Consider the following 13,636-nt stretch of genomic DNA (forward strand, 5'->3'; position numbering starts at 1 on the left):
TTTCAGTAGAAGAGAAAGAAAAGGCATGGACAAGGAAGGGGAAAGAGAAGGAAAAGTGGAAAGGGGAGGAAAAGAAGGGGAAGGGAAGAGGAAGGGAAGGAAAAGACAAAGGGGAGGAAGAAGGGAATGAAAAAGAGTAGGGGAGAGAAGGAAGGAAAAGCAGGCTTAGAACTCACTCTCTGTATTTACCCAAAATAGTTAATTAAAATATGGAAGGGATTTGGGTGGACTGAACCCGAGATACTTGACAAAAATTAATCTCAGTCTTTTCTGAGGAAATAAAATAAGCTAGGTTTCTACCATTTCTCCAGATAAGGATCCCAAAACAAATGTATGTACAAAAATCACAAACAAGGAATTAAGCCGGAAGCATGAGTCAGCAAACCCCAAAACAGCAGAATTCAGCCCACAGAAGCTGGAGACCTTAAAATGGTTAAATGTCAAAAATCAGGGGGAAAATGGAAGGGAGGAGGAGTTTATAAAGTGCCAAGTAAGAGTGCAGAAGAATTCTTGGAAAGGAGCTGCGTCTTCACAAGCTGACTGACTGGTTAGAATATCAATGACACAAAGAAGTTTGGAAGTCACAGGTCCAGAGTCTAGAGCCAATTTACTTTGGAATATCTTTAGAACCAATCTTTTCTTTCCTCTGACAAACCTAACATCAGGGAACAAGCAGATAAAGCTGAACTGAACATCCTGGTAAACAGATAAAAGACTTTAGATAGTATTCCTCATCAATCAAAGGACCAGTGATGCCCTTTGAGGTGAGAGCTGTGCTTTCATGGTAATGTTTGTAAAGGAATGCGAGAAAAATTGAGAATGGACTATGGAACTCAAAGAAGTTACTGTTGGGACAAATATACCCTAGATATAGAAAATTGTTACTTATTATTTGTTTGCTCTACACAGATGTTCCCCTCGGTGCATACTAACATATGCAAATCAATATATTCCTTTTGAACTAGAAATATTCTTGAAGGGCTAGGACTGTTTCTTTTACTTCTGAAAATAAAATGTTCTAGCCAAAATACCATCTTTCCTTGTTTCAGAGGAACTGAGAATGAACAGCCTGTAAATGTCCTGACTGTGGGGAGGACTAGGTGGAAGGGCACGGGGTCAAAATGAGAAACACCTCCAGGAAGAGGCAGTGATTAATAAAAGGCTTTTGATTTTTCTTCTCCTCTAAGAATAAACATGAAAAAGAGATTAGACACAGAAAGCTCTAGAAAACATGAGTTTCTCTTGTTTAATTAGTTTGCATAATCTATATTAAAATTTTAAACATATGATACCACATTTGTTTTGTGGGCCTGACACGTTTGTTGTTTGTAAAGGCACGAACTTAAGTACTATTCCAAAAAAAAGGTTAGTTTTTGAAATTGCTGTTGCTTTCCAAACTTCAAAATAAAATACCTATATTTGTGCTCACATTGAACTTGGAAAATTATTTATTTCTTCAGTGACATCTCAACAATAACTGTTTTAATAAACTTCAAGGAAGAGAGAAAATTTCCTAGTATTATATTTCTACCAAAATATAAGCTTACTTCTATCAAATAAAACTGCTAACTCCTGAAAATTATACCCATGTGTAAAATTAAACCAGAAGGTACGTTTTAAGAGCAAATGATTCAATTTAAATATGATCTAAATTAAATTTCAGTCTCAGTGATGTGAATTAATTTGTCTTAAATCTAATCAATTTTAGGCCATTTAAAAGAAAAAAATGTGTGAAATTAAAATAGTAACTAACATTTTGAATAGTTTTTTTATACTCGTGAATTAAAATAATAAATGCCCTTGCTCCATTTACAAATTCTACCCTTTAAATATCAGTTAAAGTGGTGTTTCTTAAGCTGTGAAAAAGCCTATCAGTGGGATCCAACCAGCACTCTTTTTTTAAAGGAAATAGCAATGATTGAAGTACCTTATACCTTTTAAAGATTTGTTTTGTAAAATTCTTGCTCTCTGTCCATGTGAGGTGAAACAAATTATACAAAATGAATGTCTTTCTGTTTCACAATAGAAGCCCACATGAAAGCCCCTAAGCTGTTAGGAATTAGCATCAAACATTTCAAAGCATTTTGAAGAAGGAAGAAAGTAAAGGCCAGAAGTTTCCAGCTGTGTGTTACTAGGACCACAGCAGTGAGCCAATGGGGTAGAGGAGGCACAAGCTGTATTCAACATAGAAATTTTGTCACAGAGAAAGGAACCGAGAGGCCAGCTACTATAAACAAGACCTGAGAACAAAGGAGGGCCACCTGAAGCAAATAGAGACTTGGTTCTTCATCAAATCACCCATCCACAAATGGACTGTAGGGTGATGGATGAAAGGTGAGGAGCATGGGGGCAAAGATCCTTTTACAGTTCTAAAGAGAAGTTCCACATCTACACAACGGCTTCTCGTCAGCTCCTGACTCTTTCTACACAGTTGGCCATGGACATGAAACTCACTGTCAAGTACTGCAGAGATATTACCCTGCTTTTCAGAGTGCTTTTCTATATTTCAATATGTACATGACCACATTTGAAACTGACATCTCCATAATAGGCAGAGCAGGGTCACCAATCACTCTCTCTGATAACATGTAAATGGTGTAATTGTTAGCACAGTCTGTACTTAGCTTATGTTTTTAGCCTTTCTCCATATAGCTAGTGGCCCATGCATTGCTAATTGTCATTTTTAGCTCCTCCCCCACCCCTTTACTACCACTCTAGCCAGAACAGCTCCATACAAAAAGACTACATGACCTACAAGTAGTCCTATTCAATCTAATCCCCATTTACCATAAACTGCCACTAAATGATACAAATTCTTAATTTCAATAAAGGAATTTGAATTCAATGATATACCCAGCATTTCTTGTAGACCTATTAGTTAATAGCTACAAAACATATATTTCCTCTTCTATGGATAATGTTTAGAACTCAATTACTGCAACCCATTGTCATAGAGTTTATTAAGATTAAGTCATGAAAATGCTTGGATAAAAATGAATATACATTTAAGAATAAAAAATGTTTTATCTAAATGAAAAATAAAATAGAAAACTTTCTGTTAATATTGTTAACATAATAATTGGACACAATTCTGTAAATCTCAGTATTTAGGCATCTAGAGACACAAAGATGGCCATGAATTTGAGAGCAGCTTGATCTACATAGTGAGTACCAAACAAGCTCTGCCTCAAAACAGAACCATAAACAAATATGTAAACAAAGTAAAAAGCAGGAAGAGGCAAAGCACTTTCCTTGGAGACAGCAAGTCTTTTCTTCCACAGCCTCCATTAACCAAAACATTAGAGGGTCCCAGTTGTGTAAAAACAAAAGAAAGAGAAATTAAATGAACACAGTCAGAATGTAGAATTTTAAAATGACTATAGGACACTAGAACATGTTCTATATACATGCTCTTCATAATCTTGATGTAAGGTCAATTAACAAAATTAACTTTTTCACATAGGAGAAATTAATATTTACAAACTGAGGTATTAAAATGCCATTCATGCCAACCAATGTCTGGTCTAATTTGAGTTCCCCCATCCCTGAAAGCCCATGTCCTACACTGACTCAGTGATCATAAAATGAAGGCAGCATAACCCAGGGACCTAGAGTAGAACCAAATATGACTGGCATCTTAAAAAAAAAAATCAATGAAACCACTCCAATGTTCTGATGCATCCATAGATTTGTGTGTAGTTCAGTCATCATCAGAGAAGATGCTTACAGTTGCTGTTAGGAGCAATGCAGATACCCACAGGCAAATGGTAAACAGGAGAGTGTCAAACTTGGAGGTCTCCATCAAGTCCCCCCCTTTGGAGTTCTGGGAACCCTCCTTAAGATGAGGAAGAAGTGTAGGAGCAAGAGGGGTTGAGACCACAGGAAGATCACAGCCCCAGTCCTCGGAATCAACTGAGCAGAGCTCCCAGGGGCTCTCAGAGACTGAAGCTGTTGCTGCAGAGCTTGCGTGGGTCTGTGCTAGGTCCTCTGCATGTATGTTATGGTTATTGGCTTGGGTTTTAGAGGGACTCCTGACATTGGGACTGGGGGTGTCTGTAACTCTTTTGCCTGCTCCTGGGATCCTTTTCTACCTACTAGGTTGCCTTGCCCAGCCTTGATGTGAGTGTTTGTGCCTGCTCTTATTGCATCTTCTTCTACCAAGTTCTACTGATGCCCTTGGGAGACTTGCTCTCTTCTGGGGGCAGGCAGGAGTTGGGGAACAGATTTGGAGGAAAAGGAAGTGGGGAAACTGAGAGGAATGGAGAAAGAAAAGGCTGTGCTAGGGATATATTGTATGAGAGTAGAAATTTTTTTTAATGACATTCACAATTACATTGAATAAACGTGATGAAATAGTCCGAAGATGTATTCCCTGACAACTAAGCATAACTGGAGAACAAAATAAATGGGAAAACAAACTATGTTCATAGATCAATATGGTTAACATGACTATTTTCTCCACATTTTTCTATACATTCAACCCAATTAATCAAAATCTCAGTATGTGTTTTGTTCAAATAATCAAACTGATTAAATGAAAATTATTTATAATACTCAAATCATTTTTAAAAAACAAGTTAGAAGAGTCATACATCCTAATTTCAATATTTATTAAAAACCTGTAATAGGGCTGGAGAGATGGCTCAGCAGTTAAGAGCACTGACTGCTCTTCTAGAGATCCTGAGTTCAACTCCCAGCAACCACACGGTGAGAGTTCAACTCTCACAATCATCTGTAATGTGATCCAATGCCCTCTTCTGGTGTATCTAAAGACAGCTACAGTTTATACATAAAACAAATGAATAATTCTTTTAAAAAAAACTGTAATAATCAAGACAGTTCAGTTGTAGTCCGTGCCACACAACTATATAGCACAAAGCATAAATGTGCCCACTTAAATATATATACATATATATACATACACACATATATCTACCTTATTTTGAACTTAAGTATCAAAAAACTCTACATAGAAAGGTTAGAGCTTTTTTATTTTTAAAACTTTATTTGTTTTTATTTTATGTATAGAGATGCTTGCATGCATGTGAGCACTAAGTATATACAATACTCACGGGAGCCAGAAAAGGGAGAAGATCCCTTCAAACTCGAGTTACAGAGGGATATAGGTTGCTAGGTAGATGCTAGGAACCAAAGCAGAGTCCCCAGGAAGACCAGCAGTGCTCTTAACCCATGAGCCATCTCTCCAACCCCAAGGCCAGAGGTTTTAACAACTTGTGCTGGTTGTTGAAACAACTTTTTACCACATGGAAAAAAATAAATTATATTATACCATTCCCTCACCATTATGTGCTGTTTCATTTTACACAAATTGAAACTGAACATAATACTTAATGTAAAAAATAAAAAGAGCCAGGCAGTAGCAGTGCATGCCTTTAGTCCCAACACTCGGGAGGCAGAGGCAGACAAACCTCTGAGTTCCAGAACTGCCAGGGTTATACAGAGAAACCCTATCTTAAAATACAAACCAAACAAAGAAACAGACAAGACATCCTGGTTAGAAAATAACTAAATAAATAGAAAAACCAATTATATAATTCAATATTATGCAATATAATTTGTTTTTTAAGCATTTAGAACCTTCGATCAACATAAATAAGTTGTACACACTAACAAAATTCATTGTGATTTTTCAGTGCATACCTACAAATGTACAGATGAACTTCAATATCATGTTTACCACTTTAATAGTCACCTAAAGACTCTCAAAGTTGCTACTATGGCACTTATTTCATGCTTTAGGAAACGTTATTTCCACATGGTTCAACGTGGCATGTTATAGTTGGCTCATGTCATGTGCTCAAGGCCCATACTGTGGGTTTAGATGGTCTTTCCTCCCCCTGTCTTATACATAGCTTCCTGGACTCAGTGATGATCTGAATTGTCATAGATATGGCCTCCCTTAGTTTACCTGAGAACCAGAGCTTTTGGTTCATTGATAAGATCCAAAAGCTACAGGGGCTGGAGAGGGAAGTCCATTGGCTAGAGCAGTGGCCTTTTCTAAGGCCATGGTCGGCCAGTCGTCATGAGTATAGGACAGGATGCTGCTATACACCTGTGCAATCAAAGGGTCTTGGGAGGGTAGAATGTACACTGTGAGTACCCTCAGTCAGGAACTAGTCTTTCATTTTCTAAAGATCAGTGTTAGTGAGGGGTGATTTTAACATGATAAAGCATGCATGCTTTAGAAACACAGTTGGATGAAGCTTAATGGGTTATGACCATGTAAACGCTGTGACACGTTTGTCATTCTAAATGCTCTCTGGGTCCCTTCCCTTCTACTGGGGTAGGCTGATGGTCTTCTATCATTGTAGATTAGATAGTTTCTCCATTAATTATGTCAAGAAACCATAACTCATGTGGTCAAATTTCCCCAGGATTGTGACATTCTTGTCATCATTTTGACAGTGATATGTAATTTAAAAATTTAAAAAAAAAAAAAAATCAACCTCAGCTAGACTCTAGAGAATTCCACCAGCTGAAAAGAAGAGCTGCAAAACACACATTTTTATCTTAGGAAACACTAGATAGGTTTTTTTTTTTCTGTCATGTTATTGTCTTCCAAAACCGAAATGAAATGTAATTAGGAAAGAGTGTGATTAAGCAAGCCTCTTACCTGTGGGAAGGTGCAGTGTGATGTTGTTGCAGAAGTCTGTGAAGCAACATTCGGTTTTGGTCACATTGTTGGAACTGTGACAGAAGACCTGAGCATTTAATTCCGGGAGGGACACGCATGATTTGATCACCTGCTCTTTCCCGTTGGTTAGCATGACAGAGGCCCAACATGCTCCTTCAGTTTGGCAGGTAAAGTTTGAAGAGTCACACAAAAGACACACACACTTCAGTCCTGGAAAGAGGAAGTCAAGAAGTTTTAAAAGGCAGAAGAGGGCAGAGAGTTACTTTGTTGTGCTTGAGACTAGAAATTCAGTCTTAACAAAACTTGAAGGCAGGTTTTAAAATGTAATAAAATGCCCTCTTGATCCTGTGCTTTATCAAACAGGCTACTCAATTAATCATCCTTTGTATAGTTATTATAATTTATACAGTTGTCCCTGAAGTTACTGTTTTCCTGGTCCATGCTCTAAGTCCTTCCTAAGCTCCATCGGTTTACTCCCAAATCAATAGCTCCTATGAAATGCTAGGAAACAGTATCTCAGCAACAAGAGGAACCCACTAGCGCAGCTTCCAGAACAATGACAAGAGGTGAGGGCAAGTGCAAGCCAACAAGCCAGCACACCGTGCTCACTCACACTTCTCCAAACTTTTAAATGAATGTGCTGAACATGAAACAAATTCTAGAAACCCATAGGTCTGAAACTAGTGGTGATGCTTCTATTCTTTGCATCTCAAAGCTGTTATGGTGTTTGTAGGCATCTTTAAGGCACTGATGGACCACTCTACTTGCCCCCCTCCACTAAGGAATGTATTTTAGAAGGACAGTCATTCAGATGCAGACTTTAACCTTCAGACAACTTTGTAACGTGTACCTCTATTCCACAGAAGAATACACACTGGTAATAGAGTTTAATAATAAGGCATTCAAACCATTGGCATTGTTAAATTAATCTGTTTATTAACATATCATCTTAACATTCTTCTTAGCATACACACTCACACTCTCACAAATATACGTTCAAGTGACTTGATTTTCTGTCTTGATGTGAAATGTTGTCAGTATAGAGTACAGAGGTGGTAATTTATTCAGATTTTCATTTTAAAAAAATCATTACTAAATACTCTAATTCATAGTATTTCTGTCATGACTTTAATGAATATTTTGTTAAATCATAACTGCCCACAATTATCTCAATATCCAAAGTTGTGCCATACAGACACTGTTAATAAAGTTAGTCTTCAAATTTCTAATTACTAAAGCTAGACCCAATTTAATACTAATAAAATACTAATTTATAAATGACTAATCATGAATAAATACCCATCTTATCAATAGTAATGGGCTGTAGTAGGATTAGAGATTTTTAGATTGGCTGAGATTCTACAGAGCCAGGTGTACAAAACTGAATGATTTAAAAAAGTGTTAAGGAGGCTGGAGAGATGGTGCAGCCATCAAAGGCTGAGGCTCACAACCAAAGAAACTAAAACGCATTTTAAGATGGAGCACACCATTAATGTCAACACTCAGGAGGCAGAGGCAGATGGATCTCTGCAAATTCCAGCCCAGCAGGGATACATAGTAAGACACTATCAGAAACAGAAACAGAAGCACGTTAAATCAGTTTCCTTATATACAAGAGTAAGGACATGAGGAGCAGCCTTTAACCCAGGTATCTCTGACTGGGAATCATAGCATTTCCCAACCTGGCAAGTGTCTTCAACACCTGATTGTGCAAGCTTTGCGATCTTGGACTTTATTTGTTTCCTCTGGGTCTCATCTGAAAGGTGCTAACTACAATGACAACAGACTTCCTCATCCTGTTACTATGGAGAGTAAATTAATCATACAAATCCTTCGCACCCATTTCTGGCACCTAGGCAATATGATACAAGCATTAGTAACAGCCTCTACTAACACTCAAGAAAGTAAAACTAGTTTTCTTGCAGGAACCCTCTGCAGACCTCCATCCTGCATGCAGGAGTAGCTGCATGAAGCAGGATATCCCAGCCGCTTAAAAGGCCTGACAAAGAAAGGGCTCTCTCTCTGCTCTGCCAGTGGGACTGAGCGTCCTTGAGCTTTGCCAGGGTTTTCTTTGATCCCACTAGTTTTTAGCATCTGGGAATAAGATATAAACCTAATGTAACAAACAAAAATAGCAAGGAAGGAATAACAACCCAGGTTGATCTGTATTGTTTTGATAAGTTTTAATGCATTTCTTAAATTTTACCATAAGAAAGGGAATTTCTGCCCCGGCTTCATTCATCACTTGCTGGCTGTCTTTGGGAAACAACAGTGTACTTTGCAAATGAACCAAACCAGGAATCTTGACATCCCTAGTGGAGGAAGCACTATCTGCACTTGACAGATATGATGACTCTAAATTTACAATTAGTAAAAATCTGATACTATAAAGCATGAAAAACACTAGCCACTCTATGTCTGATCTGTACCCTCATAAGTAAGGGGCTAGAAGTCGGTAGACTAGTCCTTGGACATACTGTCTCAAGTATTAGTGTCTTCATCACTACGGTCATCCAAATCTTAAATTGTCTGGGCTAGAGAGCTGTCTCAGCAGTTAAACATGCTTGGTTCTCTTGACAGGACCTGGAATCGCTTTTGCCACCCAAATAGATGCTCACGATTATCTGTACATTCCAGTTCCAATGTATCCATTGCTGTTTTCTGGTCTTCCCGGGCACCACATGCACATGGTGGCATCACATGCACTTGGTGCCCAAACATACATGTAAGAAAAAGACCCACACATATGAAATAATAGAAAGACATCTTTTTTAAAATCTTAACTTTTTGTTTTGTTTCCAGGAGGAGCGAAGCCAGGAAGTCAAGGCAACCAACTAAGGGATGTAGGGCCCCACTTACTGAAAACACCCACCTGACCTCAACATTTAAGCTGACTTCATGTACATTCATCATGGTGTATAATTCTCAGGGCAACTTGGTTGTCAGTATCTGCATTTTACAGATATGATATGAGGGACAAAAAAAGATCAAGTAATTGACTAAATGTAACAACCTTTAGCCTACATAAGCAATCTTGTTTTTGTCCCACCAAAGCTGCCGTGGTGGCAAGAACTAGTCTCATCAGCCTGCTAGTTTCTAGGCACTAAATAAAATATAACATTAGTATAAGAGAAAAATATTAATTATTATTACTGATATCTGAAATTTTGATCTGTATTATTTCAATGAAATTTAAGACCAGGTAGATATTTTTCTATCTACCAGTTTGCTAGCAGGGCACGTATTCAAATAAAAGTCAGTAGCCGTACAGCTAGAACATATATCTAAGTTATTTGTTCTAAATTGCTTATCTAAATTGTGCATTAAGTAGGCCTCTGTGGATCTCCCAACCACATTCCCTCTATTTCTTTTTAAGTCACTATCCAGATCTTTATAAAAAATATTTTATGTTATTTCTTACCAAGGAATGATTGGTACTTTCCGCTCATTTCTTAAGAAGCTATAGAATTTTTGTCAGTTTAAAATAAAAGTTACAAAGCAAGATAATGTAGACCTTAGAGAAGACATAGAAAACAACACCCCACTTTAAACCTTGCATAATAGAAAACGCTGACAAAATTGAGGATTGTTAATGGTAATGGTTTCAAACATCTGTTCAATGCCCCACTTACTCCAGGTCAATTGGCAGGCTGCTGCACTGATGAAAAACATACAGAAAATTAAATGAGACCTACGATGTAAACGTAATGCATGCCATATTCTATCTCTCCTCTCTGACTTCTCACTAAGCCTCTATGTAGTTGCATTCGAATAATTAGAGAATATTTACATCAACCATCCTCAACACAGAACCTTAAGCTGCCAATTAAAATGGAAGTTGTCATTATTGATTTGATTTATGCTTTCCTATTTTGTTTTTTTAAACCTGATGCTAATTGAGTCAGTTCTTCTATAGTATTCCATGGCAGGATAAATCTGGTCGTTAGCAGATAGCAGCCCCTCCTTGTGGTTCTTTATCTTATACTTTCCCTTACAATGTACTTAAGTCATATGGTGTAAGACAGCAAATGAAGTTGAAGAAAGAGGCAATTATCCATAATAAGGAAGTCTATTAGACCTTTCCCCAACATGAGGACTGCACTTTTCTCGTGTCTCTTCCCACCCCTTTAATTATCTCCCTTTTTCTCCCTCTTTGCCAATTAGTCTATAAAAGCCAAGACATCTGTTACCCAAAAGACATCTGTTACCCACATCTACCAAAGGATGTGCACATTCCTAATCAAACAGAAAGTAAATGTTCATCCATTTTCACACAGGATGACTAGCACACCCTGTTGACTGAAGTGTAAGAATTACTAGGCTACAAATCGTGTGTGTGTGTGTGTGTGTGTGTGTGTGTGTGTGTGTGTGTGTGTGTGTGTGTGTCTTTAGATCCTATATCATTAAAAAGACAAATTTTGTGACAATAATTTGGGATAGTCCTTTCAGCTTTATCTCACCTGTTTCCTACATCTTTGAGTCCATGTGCTGAACTCTGTAGTGACCACCTGAAACATCTGACTCCATACTCACACCTCTTTCCTTGATAATTAGTTTACTTTGTCCACTAGCTCTAGCTCTACTTTTAGCCCAAGCTGTCAGGACTGATTTTCTTTTTCAATTGAGAGTGTGTTTTAGATGTGACCTGCTGAATGTTTAATCTTTTCATCATTTGTAGGCTTGTGAAATAACAGATGGAATAATCCAAGCTCATCAAAGAGCTGAAAATGCACAGGAAAGACAAGGCAAATGGCAGTAGAGAATCTGAAAGGATTTTCCCTGTTGCCCTTTCCTGCCTCCCTTTTAGACTGATCTCACTATGTTACTATACTGCCCAGGCTGATACTGGATTTAGGAAATCCTCCTGCCTCAGCCTCCCATGGGCTTGGACTATACATACAACCACATCCGGCTTTGCCTTCCTTATTGGTAAAGATAAAACAAGACATTGGTAAGGATAAAACAAGAAATGTGGGCAACATAAATGCAACACTCTGGCCCAAAGGGCTTTTAATACAGACTGGTCACATAGAAACTCTATTTGTTGGGCTATCTCTGAGAAAATGTTCTTTTGTGCAATGTGGCAGATATGCCTCTAACTCAGGAAGCCACGCCCTGAACCTGAAACTTGCTCAGAAACAATACAATACCTGCCAAGAGGGAGCCCATCCAGGAAGCCTGGTTTAACTTTAGCCACGAGGCTCAAGAAGAGCACAACACACTGACCATTTGGAGTTCCTCCCTGGAAACACAGTATTTAATAAAAAGTGATTAACTGCCAGGCCCCAGGCCTTAGACCAGTTGTCCTGGTTTCTGTTGCTCTGAGCTTGCATCATTATCTCAGTTAAAAGTGCCTTAGCAATTCTTATCTGTGATGGATAGGAAGAGAGCACTGGGGTTGAAACATGTGCACCCAAAGAAGGCAAGGTTGATGCTTTCAAATCATACTAATATTTAAGGTAGTGTGAGAGCCCTACTAATTCACCATCCACCCAAACTTCTCTGGTCAATGTTAAGGACCATCTACCTAGTAAAAGAGTAACATCAAATGAGAAGATATTGTTCTTTCCATTATCTGCAAATTTTAAGGAAATAAAGGGGGAAGGATAGGAACCTGACAGTGTTGCAGGCTCTGTGAATGGTATCAGATATTCAGAGACAGATGCTTAATCCTTTAATCATACATAGTATACCCACTGTCATAGAACACATACTCAAAACCAAAGGCAACTTGTGAGTTCCACACCCAGTTACCTGAGGACTCCATATTCTTTCATGCAGAAAGAAAAATGTTTCTGAAATAATGTTTCAAAAGATAATGGGTAAATAAGGCCAAAGTGTGTTGTTTACTTATAGCCTCAAAGTTGTCACAAAGCACAGAAAAGACAATCATGGTGACATGAGGTCATAGTACAATTTAAAAACCAGGAAGTTATCATTTGCATGTTTTGGCTTATCAGCATAGATTGCTTTTTATGAATCTGTCTAAAAACGATTACAGTACTAGCCTCATAGATCCTACAACATGCCACATACAGAAATCAGCAATTAGGGGTTATTGCCCAGTTAGCTGATATGTGACAAAACTTTTTGTATAGATTCTATTAACATATCCCTTAAAATAACTAAATACAAAGATAGAAGAAATGTTAGATGGAAAAATGACAGTTCACTCCTTCGGATCATTGAAAGTTAGAAACTAATGGGCAACAGGCTGGGTAGCCAGGGCAGGACCTGTATGGTGACCGCACAGTGCAGAATAATCTAAATTCTTTTCCCCTTAGAGAGGGCACAGACTGTCTTGAGTCTCTTGATCAAGTCTCGATTTTGTAGTAGCCTGGTGTAACAGGAAATACCCAATCTGGAGTATCTCATCAGAAAGCAAGGACATCCTCATCAGGAGATACTGTTCCTCTGACACACTCTTAGGTAGCAATTCCTCTCCCTTCATCCTTTAAAATGTACTGTCTGTCCACTGCGCAGGATACTAGCAATGCTCAGTAGACTCCAGTCATGTTTAGAATAAAGTAAGTCAACAGTGCTGGAGCCCCACAGGCTAAACGTCTGAGCTCTTCCTGCCTTTTTAATGTTAAGTTCAGATCGCTGGTCTCCTTTGCAGGTCTCGTAAAATGATGCCTCCCACCTTTGCCTTTGTTTGTGCTTCCTTCGCCCGCCTGAAGCACCTCTCCCCTTCCTTCTAACTCTTCAGGCCTCAGTTCAGATAGGTAAAATTTCCCAGAATCCTCCTGATCAAGAATCTGTACCTTGCTTCTTTTGATTCTTCCCACAAATCTTTAGTTAGCTCATTTATTGTATTTGTCCCAGTATAATGAAAATGTTAAGCAAGACCTTCTCCATTTCCATCCAAGCACATTCCCAACACCTACAGCAGGGTCTTACTGTATGATACTGATGCGATAGAAGTGGGCTGGACTATAGGGGTGGGCTGGACTATAGGGGTGGGCTGGGCTGGACTATAGG

At 38.4% G+C, this 13,636-nt stretch overlaps 1 protein-coding gene across 2 annotated transcripts in view; it reads right to left on the reverse strand.

Annotated features, from left to right (window-relative positions):
- The window catches only part of Acvr1c (activin A receptor type 1C), a 76,247-nt gene that overhangs the window by 31,681 nt on the left and 30,930 nt on the right, over positions 1-13,636 (reverse strand). For both annotated transcript variants that reach the window (XM_031370307.1, XM_031370308.1), the window contains exon 2: positions 6,635-6,865. In XM_031370307.1, the coding sequence (XP_031226167.1) occupies positions 6,635-6,865 (231 nt within the window). The remainder of the gene's footprint in view (positions 1-6,634; positions 6,866-13,636) is intronic.

Source organism: Mastomys coucha, unplaced genomic scaffold, assembly GCF_008632895.1.
Source record: "Mastomys coucha isolate ucsf_1 unplaced genomic scaffold, UCSF_Mcou_1 pScaffold15, whole genome shotgun sequence".
NCBI classification, from domain to species: Eukaryota; Metazoa; Chordata; class Mammalia; order Rodentia; family Muridae; genus Mastomys; species Mastomys coucha.